Source organism: Dermochelys coriacea, chromosome 2, assembly GCF_009764565.3.
Source record: "Dermochelys coriacea isolate rDerCor1 chromosome 2, rDerCor1.pri.v4, whole genome shotgun sequence".
Taxonomy (NCBI): domain Eukaryota; kingdom Metazoa; phylum Chordata; order Testudines; family Dermochelyidae; genus Dermochelys; species Dermochelys coriacea.
The window spans coordinates 239,286,338-239,302,263 of NC_050069.1; the positions used below are offsets into that span (position 1 = coordinate 239,286,338).

Sequence of the window (15,926 nt, forward strand, 5' to 3'; positions counted from 1 at the left end):
TTCTTGTTTGGCCAACTGATACATACTTTATTTTAACCTTCCACAGTTGATGTTCCTTCCAACTCCCCTGTCTTTTCTATGAGTCCTTCAGTTAGTCCACATTTTTCAGGTGTCAAGGTATCCAGAAACTTATAGTAGTGTATCTTCAGTTTGAAAAGTTTTTGTCACCTTCATCTGTGATATAACCTCTCATGTGTTGTCTACAATTGTACTTTTTCTGTCTCACCATAATGCATATGCAAATCCATATATACACTTGTCCATGTTTCAACTGACAGCACATTGAGTGCTGCTACTTTTAAAATAATTCTCTTGCATCACATCTTTGTTTCAGATAATTTTTTCAGTTTGGACATTCTTCTTTTCTTCCCATATTTCTAGTGTATCTAGAGCCATTTGTACTTCACTGATGTTCCCTTTGTCCATTACATTTGTAATTTAATTCAACAGTGATCAAGTTCGTCTGGCACAAAAATGATCCGTATTAGGTTTTTATATTAAGATTACAGAATAGAATTTAATGTTTTCTTATGATTTAGCTTTCATGTTAAAATTTTAATATGCCTTGATGTTTCAAAGACCTATAATTCCTTTTAAATCAAGAGTCCAATTTCCTTGGATTATGTCTATTTGCTTCTAGTGAGTGACCCAAAATCCAGAAGCTAACTTTCAGTTAATTTTTTTTATTTAACTTCTGCAGGCATCAAGATTACGTGAGGAAGCCCATAATATGGGAAGTGTTCATATGTCAGAAATTTGTACTGAATTAAAAAATTTAAGATCTTTAGTTCGAGTTTGTGAAATTCAAGCAACATTGCGTGAGCAAAGGTAAGAATTTGTTTGGCCACTTGTCTTCAAATTATTTCTAAATTGCTCATTCTGGTGTCCTGTTTTGCATGAGATTGATTTACTGACAACTTAAGTTTTAGCATATTTCTTTTTCAAGTATAAAAGCTACCTTCTTTGAGTGTTTGCTCATATTGATTCCGTTCTAGGTGCGCATGTGCCCACAGGCACGGTCGTTGAAGATTTTTGCCTTAGCAGTATACATAGGGCCAGCTATGGTTCCCCCTTGAGTGCTGCTTTCATGCGTCCATATAGCAGGCTCTGCCAGCCCTACGCTCGCTCAGTTACTTCTTACTGCCCATGTTGGTTAGTCCGAGTACCTTTCCTTGCATAGCAAGGGCTAGCAGTTTCGTCTCTTCTGATTTCGAACCTTAGGGCCTTGTAGATAGTTTTTTATAGTAGTTAGTGTTAAGTAGTTGTTAAGAGTAGTTAGGAGTTAGAGTCCCAGCAGGGCCGCCTCAGGCAAGGCATGCCCTGGTCTCTGGGGTTTAAGCCCTGCGCGGACTGTAACAGGCCTATGCCTGTAAGTGAACCGCACAGCAGCTGCCTCAAGTACTTGGGGGAATCACATGTGAAGGACAAGTATCATATTTGTAAAAATTTTTGACCCAGGACTCAGAGCGGAATATTCATTTGTGGGCTCTCCTCATGGAGGTTGCCCTTCATCCAACTTCTGGGCAAAGGCTTTCTGAGACCCTTCGGGCAGCAGAGCACCACCGATCTCCCAAGACAAGGTGGCACTCTCCATCTCCGTTCTGCAGATCTCTGGCATTGCAGCCCAGATCCTCTGGGGCTCATCCTCAGTCACCAGCATCACGATTGTGGTCTCCAGCATCTCAATGCGGATTGCCTAGGGGAAGGCGCCAGTCTCCATAGTACCTGCACCGTTTGCCCTCCCGCTAGTCATCCTGTCAGTGCAGTTCTTGGTTGCCTGCCTTGTGGGAGCACTCCTCGTCACAATTCCGGTCCCCCTAGCCCTGGCACCAATTCTCCCACTCCAAACGCTGGTCTCCAACGGCGATGGTCAGCAGGCAGACACAAGCGTCGACAGCTGCACCATGGTCACCGGAAGGGGATTCCTTGAGCATGGAAGGGCAGTTCAGCCCCTCGTCAAGACCCCACCGGCGCAGTTAGGCACCTGAGGCCGCGTTGACGTATAGGGCGCTGCGTTGGCAGCACAGCCATTGGCCAGCACAGTGGTCTTATTGGAGTGTGTGGGTCATGTCGGTGATGAGCGGTGCAAAGGGGGTGTTATCATCTGCCACCACTTCAGAGCAACAGCTGGCGGCACTGGGCTTGGTGCATGAGAACCGCTCAGAGGTTGGGGTAGAGGAGATCGTGCCCACCCCAAAAACCCCCTCCCCCATGGGGGATGATGCCCCAGAGCCTCCCCCAGCAGTACAGTCATCCTCATCCCCGGACGAGGCGGTTGTGGGATCCTTGAGGGCCAGCCCACCAGACAATTTTAAAGAACACCACCACCTCTAGGCCCTGCTTTGACAGGTGGCCGAGAACTTGGGCCTAGAGGTGGAGGAGATGGCTGAGCAGGTGGACACCATGTTCAGTGTCTTCTCAGCCTATATCCTGGCACGTGTTGCACTATCAGTGCATGACGGGGTCCTGAAAATTGCCAAGGTTCTCTGGCAAATGCTGTCGTCCAGCCTTCCAACGTCCAAAAGGGCTGAAAAGAAGTACTTCATCCTGGCCAAAGGGTAAGAGTACCTTTATGCCAATCCATCTCCAGGCTCACTGGTTGCCAACTAAAAGGACAAGCAGAGGCACACCTGTTCAACTTCCAAAAATAGAGAGGCCAAAAGATTGGACCGTTTGGGGAGAAAAAGTTATTCAACAGCCAGCCTGCAATTCTGGGTAGCAAACCATCTGGTCCTCTTGGGTAGGTACAATTTTAACTTATGGGACTCCCTCCTTAACTTCAGGGAGTCTGTCCCTCAGGGTTTGGCCCAGGAATTTGGCACCCTGGTAGAGGAGGGTACTGCGGTGGCTAGGTGCTTTCTCCAGGTGGCGTGGGATATGACAGACTTGGCAACTAGGGTGGTCGCGTTGGGAGTGGTCATGAGGCGCAGCTCCTGGCTTCAGACTGCTGGTCAGTCCCAGGTGATGTAGACCTCTGTCCAGGTCCTCCCATTCAATGGGAACAGTCTCTTTTTGGAGCAGACTGATGTGAGGCTGAATGGGTTAAAGGACACTCGGTCCACCCTTCGCTCGTTGAGCATGCATATCCCGCAGTCTGCACGGAAGCAGTTCTGGCCACCCCCTTCATCAAATCCTTGGCCAGGGGTCTGCAAAGAGAACTGATAGAGCACAAGCTTTAGTCGTTGCCTCCTTTCCTCCTCCTCCTCACCCGTGCAGCCCAGCCTGGCAAAGCATCCTGGGGGCCAGAAGCGCTTGTTTTGACGGTGTGCTCGAGAGCGACACCCCAGTCAATTCCGGGGAATTCCAAGCGAGTCTCATGCGCTAAGCCCAGTACTGCTAGCTGTTGCTCAAAGATGGCATCAGATGAGCGGTGTGAAGGGAGCATTGTCATCACTGGCATGACCCATGCACTCCAATGAGTCCAGTGCGTTGGCCACTGGATCCTTGGATCCACCTTGTTCTTTCCTCAACTGTCTTCGTCCCTACAGTTTTGTCTGGTCGCAGATTGCCTTGGACCACTGGGTGCTGTACATAGTATCTTGGGCTGTACCCTGAAATTATTGGCCGCCCCTCCTTCTCACCTTCCCTTCTTTCCCATCCGTCTTCAGGGACCCTTCTGACGAGCAACGCCTTGTCCAAGAGATCGAGAACCTCTTGCACCCGGGGGTGGTGGAAGAGGTCCTTTGGGACATGAAGGGAAAAAGGTTTTCTTTCTGCTATTTTCTAATCCTGAAAGCAAACGGGGACCCATTCTGAACTTGCGTCGCCAAAACAAGCCTCTCAGAAAGTTGAAGTTTCGCATGGTCTCCCTGGCCTACATCATCCCCTCCCTGGATCCATGAGATTGGTACACCGCCCTCAACTTGGATGATTATTTTCATATTCCAAGGTCACAGTTGTTTCCTCCGTGTCACAGTGGGAGGATACCATTTTCAATTCACGATGCTGTCCTTTGGTGTCTCATCAGCTCTGAGGGCGTTCACAAAATGTATGGCTCCAGTGGTTGCTTACCTGAGACATCAAGAGTTGCAGAACTTCCATATCTTGATGACTGGCTCATGAAGGGCAGGTTTCGGGAGCAAGTGCAAAGGAGCCTCAATCTGGTGCATTCCATTTGTCACTACCTGGGCTCGTTAATAAACGAGAAAAAAATCTACCTTAGCGCTGGTCCAACGAATAGAGTTCATTGGTGCGGTTGTCAGCTCCACATGAGCCAGGGCCTTCCTTGCAGAACTGCATTTTCAAGCCATGTCAGACCTGGTCTCCCATGTAAAGAGCCACCTGCTCACCATGGCTCACACCTGCCTGTGGTTGTTGGGCCCCATGGCTGCGTATACGTACATGGTCGGCCACACTCGGCTCCATCTCCAGCCTCTACAAGCGTGGCTGGCGTTGGTCTACAACCCCAACAGGCATGACCTAGACCGAGTGGTCAGGGTGCCTGATCACATCAAGTCAGCCCTGGATTGGTGGTTGGACCCTGGGTCAGTGTTGGAGGGAGTTCCCTTCATGTCACCTTCACTGACTCTTGTCTCCTATGATTTGGACCTTGGCTAGGGAGCCCACCTGAGCTGAGCACCCAGGGTCACTGCTTGTGTGACGATCTGGCCCTTCACATCATCAGGGAGCTCAGAGTGATTCGCCTGGCCTGCCGGGCTTTCTTGCCCCACCTGAAGGGAAAGGTGGTACAGATCCTGACGGACAATACTGCCGCGATGTATTACATCAACAGGCAGGGCGGTGCCAGGTCTTCGACTCTTTGTCAAGAAGCTCTCCGCCTTCCAGGGTTTTTGTGTGCGGCATGCCATTTATCTGATAGCTGCACACCAGGAACTTCCTGGCAGATCACTTCAGCAGGCCTTTCTCGTCTTGCCACGAGTGGTCGCTCCATCTGGAGGCAGTCAGCATAATCTTGCAGAAGTGGGGGAACTCCCCATGTGGACCTGTTCGCATCCAGGCAGAACAGAAAATGCCATATGTTCTGTTTGATCTGGGGGACGGACAGACGCCTTTCTCTTTCCGAAGTCGGGGGCGCTGATGTATGCCTTCCCGCTAGTTCAGTTGATTCACAGGGTCCTTGTGAAGATCAAGTAAGACAGGGCAAGAATTATCCTAATAGCCCTTACATGGCCTCGCCAGCACTGGTTTGGCACGTTGCTGAGCCTTTCAGTAGCTGACGCACTGCAGCTGCCCCTCTAACCAGCTCTGCTCTCCCAGAACCACTGCAGCCTTTTGCACCCGAACCTGGCAGTGCTGCACTTGACAGCTTGGCTACTGTATCGCTAAGTGCGGATGAATGGGCGTGTTCAGCAGGTTTTGATAGGTAGCAGGAAACCTCCACCAGAGCAGCTTACCTGGCCAAATGGAAAAGGTTCATGTGCTGGGCCTCAGAACAGCATGTCCAGGCTGAGCAGACCCCACAGTAGGAGATCCTGGATTATCTGCTGCACCTCAAACTCTAAGGTTTGTCCCCGTCATCAGTCAAGGTCAACCTGGCTGCTATGTTGGCTTTCCATTCTCCATTTCAAGTAGGTCGAACTTCTCTCATGACATGACAACACGGTTTTTGAAAGGTCTGAAGCATCTCTACCCATATGCCTGGGATCCCATCTCTCCCTGGGACCTGAATCTCATTTTGTCGAGGCTCATTGGACCTCCCTTTGAGCCTCTTGCTTCCTGCTCTCTCCTGGAAAGTTTAATTCCTGGTCGTGATAACGTCAGCCCAGAGGGTATCTGAGATCAGGGCGCTTACTTCAGAACCACCCTATATGGTCGTCTACGAGGATACGATCCAGTTGTGACCACACCCAGCATTTCTGCCCATGATCATTTCCCAGTATCATACTGGCCTGAACATATACTTACCTTTCTTCTTTCCAAAGCCTCATACGTCAGATAAGAAGCGCGGGTTACACATCCTGGACGTCAGGAGGGCACTGGCCTTCTACGTAGATTGAACAAAGCCATTCCGTAAGTCAACGCAGCTGTTTGTTGCAGTGGCAGATAGAATGAAAGGTTGCCTGATGTCTGCTCATAGGATTTTGTCCTGGATCACGGCCTGCATTTGCCACTGCTATGAGCTGGCGAAGGTGCCTCCGCCAGCAATCGTGAGGGCACGCTTGACTAGGGCATAAGCATTGTCAGTGGCCTTCCTGGCATAGGTTCCAATCCAAGAGATCTGTAGGGCCGCTACCTAGTCATCTGTCCACACGTTCGTGTCTCATTATGCGCTTACCCAGCAAGCTGAGACCACGCTGGCTTTGGCAGAGCAGAGCTGCAAGACTGAACTCCGAGCCCAAATCTATGGACACTTCTTGAGAGTCACCTAGAATGGAATCAACATGGGGAACCACCCAAAGAAGAAAAAATGATTACCTACCATTTTGTAACTGTTCTTAAAATGGACATGAGCAACACATCTCTATTACCCGCCCTCCTGCCCCTCTGTCAGAGTTGTCGGTAAGAAGGAACTGAGAGGGTGTAGGGCCAGCTGTGACTTGATATACCAACACATGAGCGCAGCACTCTAGGCCCCATAGCCAGCCCTATAGATGCCATTAAGGCAAAAATTTCAGACAACCGTGCACATGGGCGCGCACACACCTAGAATGAAATGGACATGAGCAACACATCTCGAAGAACAGTAGTTATGAAAAGGTAGGTAACCATTTTTTCCCTGATACACATTTTACGTATTTCCTATACAGATGCCTCTTGACAATCTCCAGTAAACAGATCAGCAATGCAATGTCTGTAAATCTTTTTATTACGTGGATAGAAAAGAAATTGTGTTCCACATGCATTAGCACACTAGGTAAATCTGATCAGCTTACACAAATGTAGATGCTTCTACTAAAATATCTAGTTATCGCATCTGTAAATTTGGTACAGTTTATATAGTTCTACTTGATATGATTTGTACGCTTAAAGCAGAGAACGTGTTATTTCTTGACTTTAGCAAAGTTTTAGTTAGGATCTCCCACAGTATTCTTGCCAACAAGTTAAAGAAGTATGGGCTGGATGAATGGACTATGAGGTGGATAGAAAGCTGGCTAGATTGGGCTCAACGGGTAGTGATCAATGACTCCATGTCTATGGCAGCTGGCATCAAGCGGAGTGCACCCAGGGTCGGTCCTGGGGCCAGTTTTGTTCAATATCTTCATTAATGATCTGGAGGATGGCGTGGACTGCACCCTCAGCAAGTTTTCAGATGACACTAAACTGGGAGGAATGGTAGATACGCTGGAGGGTAGGGATAGGATACAGAGGGACCTAGACAAATTAGAGGATTGGGCAAAAAGAAATCTGATGAGGTTCAACAAGGACAAGTGCAGAGTTCTGCACTTAGGTCGGAAGAATCCCATGCACCGCTGCAGACTAGGGATCAAATGGCTAGGCAGCAGTTCTGCAGAAAAGGACCTAGGGGTTACAGTGGGCAAGAAGCTGGATACGAGTCAACCAGTGTGCCCTTCTTGCAAAGGCGGCTAACAGCATTTTGGGCTGTACAAGTAGGAGTATTGCCAGCAGATCGAGGGACGTGATCATTCCCCTCTCTTCGGCATTGGTGAGGCCCCATCTGGAGTACTGTGTCCAGTTTTGGGCCCCACACTACTAAGAAGGATGTGGAAAAATTGGAAAGAGTCCAGCGAAGGGCAACAAAAATGATTAGGGGGCAGGAGCACATGATTTATGAGGAGAGGCTGAGGAAACTGGGATTATTTAGTCTGTGGAAGAAAAGAATGGGGGGATTTGATAGCTGCTTTCAACTACCTGAAAGGGGGTTCCAAAGAGGATGGATCTAGACTGTTCTCAGTGGTAGCAGCTGACAGAACAAGGAACAATGGTCTCAAGTTGCAGTGAGGGTGGTTTAGGTTGGATATTTAGGAAAAACTTTTTCACAAGGAGGGTGGTGAAGCACTGGAATGCGTTACCTAGGGAGGTGGTAGAATCTCCTTCCTTTGCGGTTTATAAGGTCAGGCTTGACAAAGCCCTGGCTGGGATGATTTAGTTGGGGATTGGCCCTGCTTTGAACAGGGGGTTGGACTAGATGACCTCCTGAGGTCCCTTCCAACTCTGATATTCTATGATTGTATGTATTGATTAGGTCTTGAGGCACAGCAAGTTGAGTTGCTCTTGTTTGATCTCACAAGCTAAGTGAAGTTGGTTCTTGTCAATATTTGGATGAGACTTCCAAGAAGATTTCAAGATTCTTCAGTAAATACTAGTGATTTAGTATGTGACATTCTCATCTTTTGAGTAATTACTGGCTCATTGCCCTTGTACAATGCTGAGGACACTGAGCTATTAAAAATACCATCAGGATAAGATACAAAACTGAGGTCAATATTAGACCAGATGACACTTTTTATGATCAAAGATGTTCGTCCTGGTTTCCTGTTTAACTTCCATTTGAATTCTGACTACTAAAATTCTCTCTGCAGTTTCACTTGAATATATTTTTTCATTTTCTGTCCTAAACAGCTGTAGTGATGCTGTGCATTTGTTAAACAGATGCTGTGCTCTACATCAGAAATGGCTGCATTTCAGTGGTGCATGAAGTGATACCTGCATACAGAATGGGTAGTTTGTAAAATACTTTAAGATTTTCATGATGGACAGTTTTTTCTAAATTATTTTGTATTTGATTTTAAGTTAACTGGAGTAGAGTAATTTCTTTAAATCTTTTTTGTAAATGGTTGTTTGGACAAACAATTTGGCTTCTCATGGCTGAAATAAAGCCTACAGGGATAATTTCTAGCCCATCTCTGGAGGAGTCTTTAACCTCTTCATAAGGTAACAGTAAGAAGATTTAAAGAAATTACTCTAGTTAAATTAAAATCAAATGAAACATTTAGAATAAACCCTGGACTCTTAGGATTCAGTGTACATTTATAGCTGTAAGTGACACCTTGCTGTATTTACATTACATGTTCCTAGGAACTTTACATTTATTTATTTATTTTTAATGCCAGCTTGCCTTTGCTGTCATCTCAAAGGAATGGAAGAGATGGCACCGATGGCAAGTCCAGAAAAGGAAGCTTTGTGAAAGTCTGGGATTTTAAAAACTGATGCATCTGATGTATATGCATTCCACAATCTCTGGGTATTTGGAGCTTTAGCCTCAGATACCAAAGAAAAACAAAATATTTAAATTACTGTTTTTTAAAAAACAAATCTGTGCTTCATTGCTAGGCAGAACAAGAGTTTGTCTCATGTATGTCTTTTAGAGCTTCAGGACACCTTTCCATTTTGGGAGTGTGTAAAGCGGCGCACTGTCAGACCAAACATTTCACAAGCACGTCCATTATGTTTTAAACTGCATCTCTGGTTATTTTTCATCTGCATTATAAGATATTAAGGTTCAAAGGGCAGTTGTCTGAATTGCCCTTAATTGGATAAATTTAAAAAAAAAATTACCAAAATGCTGCTGAAATAGCATGATTTCTCAGTATCTGTTAAAATGACTACTGATTATGGAACATTTGTGTATAACCAGATTTCATCATGATCTTTGTACCTGCATAATTCATTCAATCCTATTGCACTTCAGCACCAAGATACAAAATATGTATTAGTTCAGAAAAAGCAGTGTCTAATCCGAAGGCATATGTAACTTGAGTTACTATTTATGTAAGTTCAGTAGAAGAAAATGCATTCTATAATGGGGATGACAACAAAATGGTTAGCCCTAAAAATTAAACTGTCATGAGAGCTGTCTTGTATTGCTGCCCGTAAGGATTCCATTGTTTTTAAACTGGTATTTTTCCATACAGTAGAACACAAAATACCTTTAAAAATGTTTCTGTTCTACCGTGCCATGTAAGAAAGTGTATAAGTTTAGAACTGATAGAATAGATTGCATGATGCATAAAGCCATAAATATACTGTAAAATTAAGCAAAATACACTTGGCCAAATATGTCTGGCCATTACAGCTGTGCTAAAAAAAAAATGAGAGCACATGAATAGCTCTTCCACTCCCAGCTTGTAGGTGAAGAGTAGAGTAGGAAGAGTCTGGCCAGTGCTTCTGGCAGTATTCTGTCAGAGAGGGCATGTTTAGATGAGTGTGTTGCTATGCCCCTCCCCCACTGTACCAGGATATTCTTTATTAAAGGACAAAGTAAAGTTGTAGTCCAGCACCCATGATAGTACTGTGCCATATACAGGCGTAATGCCTTTCTCCGTAGCATTCACGTACTGAATATTGTCTTGTCTTGTGTTCCCTTGGACGTTAATTTAACTTGCATATTTTAAGGTTAGGTGTCAGTGGTATGTTAATCATATTTAGACCCAGTAATTTTATCCTTTTTTAAAAAACAAAAATTTAATCTAAGTACTTGAGATTTATGCAGTTACATTTTGTGGTAGCTATACTTCACCAAGGAGGCTCTATCAGTCTAGCAGAGTTAGTCATGTGAAATGAATGTCTAGTTTGACTAAGGTATCATTTAGGCCTGGTTTTAACTGAAATGTTTGTGATTTATATTGAATATGAATAGTAATCTAAGAATTATAATGAAAGTTCTTATACTAATCTGATTCTATTTTGTCTTGCAGGATACTATTTTTGAGGCAACAAATTAAAGAACTTGAAAAGCTAAAGAATCAGAATTCCTTCATGGTGTGAAAAGTTGTGAATAATTGCACATAGTTTTGAGTACAGGAACTGTAAAACTGATTGCCCAGTCTTAACATTTTTGAGCTGCATTTGAGTAGACTTTGGACCATTGAGCTGGGCAAAAGAGATGACAAGGGGAAGGGGACAGGAGGGAGTCAATTCAAGGGGAAAGATACAAGGATGATTTGTAAAACCCTTGAAATGTAGATTTCTTGTAGATGTATTCTTCACGTTGTAAATATGTTTTGTAGAGTGAAGCCATGGGAAGCCATGTGTATCAGAGCTTAGACATCCAAAACTAATCAATGCTGAGGTGGCTAAATACCTAGCCTTTTACATGTAAACCTGTCTGCAAAATTAGCTTTCTTTTTTAGTTAATTTATCATTCAGAAATCTTGCATTTCCTAAAATTCAATGCGAGCGCCAGGCGATCTGTATGTAAGGCTGCAACAATTTGGAACAGTTTGGGTAATGTACAAAATATCATGAAACAACTGTTTCCACACTTGCACCGAATCAAGAGCAGTGCTTCTCCATTTCTGTTTTACAGAGAAACATTTTTCATTTTCTGTGTTCCATTTCCCCAAGAAATCCTAAATCTGATTTATCAGTTTTTTAATGCTTCTAATTTTCTCCTTTCGTAAGGCACTGTTGCTATGGCACTTTTTCTATAATCTTTTCATTCCTGTGTACAGTAGCTTAAAATTGCAGTGATTGAGCATAACCCACTGTTTGTATAAATTATTGAAATGTATTTCCATTTGCACCCTGTAAGAATGGTCTTATAGTACTGCTGGGCATGTGTGTTGAAAGTACATTACTTGCTCAAATATAAGGAAATAGCCCAATGAACATGTTAACATGGTTGTGGGAGGGGAAAGAGGAAAAAGCTAGTCAGATGTGAATTGTATCTGTTGTAATAAACATGTTAAAACAATGGAACACTGGTTTTCATTTCCTTTGGTCAGCGCATATTAGAATTTGGTCTATTTGGGGATTCTTTATCAGAACTATTCTTGTTGAACATTTTTGTACTTAATTGAAATAATTTTTCAAGGGAGGTTTTGTTTAATACTTGTAAACAAGAAACTGTGTATAAAATATTTAATTAAATATAAAATTCAACAAGGATGATTAAGACACCTCCCCAACAGTTGTCATATGTTAACTCCTGGTTTACCTGTCTTGCTATTACGACATTTCATTTCGAAGGATGTTTGTGTTGTAGCTAACTGTTCGAGTCTGGTGCTGACTGCTGTTCTTAGCCATCACAAAATGCTGAACTTGTGTAACTGGAGCAACCCACTCTTTGAAAATGGTGGAAAAGCTCAGCTTTGTATATTGTTTCCTAAAGTATATTAAAAATAAAAAAAAGAAACTATTGCTACTATAAAATAAATTTGGCTTTTTCTTTGCAAAAATCTTCTAAAGTCATGACTAGGTGCAACTGTGATGCTGCCAGAAATGTGTAAATCTCAAAAGTTTGTGTATTAGTTTAAAAAAAACTTTTGAAGAAGCTAGAAGTAGACTAAAGTCCTCCTCTTAAAATACTAATGTTGTTGACACACCTTCACACATTCAAAACTGCCAGCACTCAAAGGTTATTTTCTGCAGAATCATGTCTTTCAGTACCAAAGAGATGCTAAATTCTTTGTATAGCCTGTTAAGTCTTGCAAGCGGTCTCAAAAAGCCATTTTTTTAACCAGTGTAAATTTTAAGTCCCACTGGCAGTGCTCCCAGAAATCAAAATTACTGTAACACTCCAAAACAAAATAAGAATACAAATAACATCATGTAAGACTGCAAAGTAGTTCTTGCACTTGGTTTGGACTTGAAATTGCTTTTTGTGGTTCTATCTTTTGAGAATTTATAACATTAAAAGTTATCAGGAATATTTAATGAAATTTTATTTGTGAAAGTGGTACTGAATGCGGTCAAGACGGTGCCTAAAATACATACATTTTTCTTCAGAGCTGGACCTGAGGACACTGCTGACAAAAATCTCTGATCAAGAGTACGTGGGAGCACGCACAGCCTGACATTGAGCACCCACACAGACACTATTTGAAGAACAAATACGGGCAGGGCCAGACCCACCACGATTCCAGTTTCTTCTCAACTGCCTGTGGCTTGAGATGGCGCATCCTGCCCTCTTTTTCTTCGCCCACTTCGGGCCGCCTTGTTCTTCAAGTGCTTGCATGTATCCATTCCAATGTAGATGTGTGTGCGCCCCGAGCACAGTCATCGGAATTTTTTGATCAGTGATATCCATTGGAGTGGCTAAGTTGCCCTTTGGTGCCACACGCTCATAGATGCGGTATAAAGGGCCCAGTGACCCTGCGCCCCCTCAGTTCCTTCTTACTATCCATGATGGTCATTGAAATTGCTCTCCTTACTATGGCAAGCTTTCCTGAAGTGGTTTTTGTTTTTCATCATAGTTGTATATAGTTAGTGTTTAGTGTTTAGTCTGTCAGAATAGTTGGTCTTCTCTGTTAGCGGAGTTTTGTCCATTCCCAGTGCTGAGGTGTGCCTTGGTCTCCTTGCTTCAAGCCTTGTGCCTCCTGCAACAAGGCTATGCCTCTGAGTGACCCACACTCTAGTTGTCTAAAGTGCATGGGTGAGGCTCACATTGGGATCACTGTCAGGTCTGCTGTGACTAAACCCTGTTCAAAGAAAGATGAGGAGGCCAAGTTAAAGTTCGTACTAATGGAGGCAACGCTGAGACCTTCTGTTAAGCTGGTTGGACTCAGCACCAAGCACCTCAGTGCCCATGAGCCACGCTTTTCCCTAAGTGCAGCAATCCCGGCACTGTTCACATCGCTGGTGCAGAGGAAGAAGCACAGAAAGTAGTTGGCTGAGAGGGGACATTCCTAGATACCGAAGAAGGCCAGGCACGGGGAACAGAGGAGTGCGACCTACATCAAGCCCCTCCTCTACCTGAGCATTGTAATTGGCACTGTTGACCTTTACGTAGGTATCATTGAGTCCAGTACTAGACGAACGGTCGGCACCGGAGGGACAATGCTGGTAGTACAGGAGTTGATGGCATCTGTGGACAGGAGAGAGCATGTAGCCCCTAGTTGCTGTTTGGTTCTGGGTCCTGCAGTACCATCCAGAGGGAAACCAATCATGCTGGCCCCCATGAAAGCTTTCCTGTCTTGGCACTGATCTCTGGCACCAGTGGAAACCTCATCTCCATGGTCATCGGAGGGAGGTTCATTGGAATCAGAGTTTGGGTCATATTCCTTTTGTCCAAGGAGTCATCCCAGCTGCTACTCGAGTTATCCCTACACTTCCGTGGCCTCCGTGTCATTGAGTGTTTGGTCTAGTGGTCAGTGGCCTTTGCCAATTCAGTGGCCCTTTTGGAACTTGTGGGGATTTACCCCAATCCCAGGGCCCAATTTGATATGTTCCTACTTGGTGGCTTCCAAGAGGTCTCCTCCCCAGATGAGGCTTTGTCAGGGAGAGGCATGTTGCCTCCCCAGGATGATTATAAGGCCTACTAGGAGCTGCTGAAGAGGGTGCCCTTAAACTTGGGCTTAAAGGCAGAGGTAGTAGAAGAATCCTCCCATAGCCTGGTTTTCATTCTGGCTATGGCAGGCCTGTGAAAAGTAGCCCTGCCTCTCAAGGAGGCCATTATAAACCTGGTGAAAGCCCTATGGCAAACCTACACTTCTTCTTCTTTTGAGTAGTGTCTCTATGGGTGCTCCATTGTAGGTGTATCTGCGCCCCTACACCTCTAATTGGAGATTTTTGGTAGCATGTCTGTTGAGACTGCACATGCTCTCTCCCTTCATCGTGGTCTGTTTCGAGGCAATCTAGCGCTGCGTGGGCAAACACCCCCTCAGCTCCTTCTCAACCGCCTTTGGCCTCAAAGGTGCAAGCAGTTGTCCCTTCCTTATCTGTGTCATTAGCAGTAGTTTTTCTTTTGGTCTCTGTGTTTCCTTTTTACCCCCTTGTGATTAAAAAAGAAAAAACTAGTTTTGTTTCCTGCCCTGTAAGTTAGTTTTTTTTCCCCCAGTTAAAGTGCAAAAAAAAAAAAGGGAGAGAGGAAAAGAAGAGGAGGAAAGAATAGATTTCTTCTGCGTTTCTCACTATTAGAGGGTGATAACCCCCCAGGGTCAAGCCCAGCTCTCCTGGCTTCAAGAGATGCCTCTTCTGCAAGGAGTCGATTCCTCTAATGGCCAGACACACTCACTGTGTCTTGAGCTTGGGAGAATCCCATATCCCTTAGAAGCTAAAGCTGCGGTCTCACAGGAACAGAGAACTGAAGTTAAAACTCCTTTATGGAGAAGCCACTTCAGTTTCCAGGAGACTCTGGTGCTGACCCCGGATCATCCCCGGAGCCCTCAACTTCAGAGGGGTAGAGTTGAGAAAAAACCAGCTGGACCCTCCCCCCATGAAAAGGTTTGGGAGGGGGACGGGGGCTCTGAGTCATTGGCCAGCCAGAGGGGGTCCCCAGTGCTGCCATCTTGGCACTGGCAGCACTGAAGTATGGTACCCAGAAGGGGTCCTCTGCTATGAGCTCGGCTGCACTGCTTGGAGAAGCCAGTGGCTCAGGCTCTGAGCCTGCGGTACTGCCCCCAAGGAGAGAGACAATTACCATACATCTCTAAAAGAGCGGCACCGAGAAAACCTTTGGTACCGGGTGCAACAAAACTCCCATCTAGGGAGTGCTCTGTACCTTCTCAACCATAGTTACTGACAACATACCACAGACACTCCTTCATGGTACCAAGTAAGCCTACTGCATCACGTGAGCTCCGGTACTCTGGAGAACTGATGATTGGGGAAGAACCACAATCCCCATTACTCGGTACCGAGACTCCGATACCAACTACATCCTGATGCCTGGAATCACACTCTGCACCAGGCTATGTACTGGAGGTGCTTTGCACTATATTCGCCCTTTGGGGAACTTCGACTACAGATATCTATTACTTATCAGGACTAGAAATGTCCTTGTTACTGCTCCAGGGCCAGCCTGGGAAAACATTCACTGGGAGATGCCTTCATGGGGTGGGGACCTCTTGTATGCCTTTCCCCAGTTTCCTCTTCTATCCTGTTGAAAATTCAACGAGACAAAGCGAGAGTTATTCTGATTGCCCCCTTTTGGCCAAGACAAGTCTGGTTCCCTTACCTGACACAGATGTCCTCCGGTTCCTCTCCTCCCCCCATTCCTCACCTGCTCTCTCAAAACAATGGGCTGATCCTTCACCTCAACCTGTGAGTCCTCCATCTCCAGGCTTGGCTCCAAGGCTTAGAGCAGGGGTCTCAAACATGCTGTTCTTCCCTGCGGCCCACCAAGC

General features: G+C 45.2%; 1 protein-coding gene across 4 annotated transcripts in view; it reads left to right on the forward strand.

The window, feature by feature from the left end:
- WAC (WW domain containing adaptor with coiled-coil) overlaps nucleotides 1-11,551 on the forward strand; it is a 122,999-nt gene extending 111,448 nt beyond the window's left edge. For all 4 annotated transcript variants that reach the window (XM_038392845.2, XM_038392846.2, XM_038392843.2 and 1 more), the window contains exons 13-14: nucleotides 701-828; nucleotides 10,557-11,551. In XM_038392845.2, the coding sequence (XP_038248773.1) occupies nucleotides 701-828; nucleotides 10,557-10,626 (198 nt within the window). In that variant the 3' untranslated portion in view covers nucleotides 10,627-11,551. The remainder of the gene's footprint in view (nucleotides 1-700; nucleotides 829-10,556) is intronic.
- The last annotated feature ends 4,375 nt before the right edge of the window (nucleotides 11,552-15,926 follow it).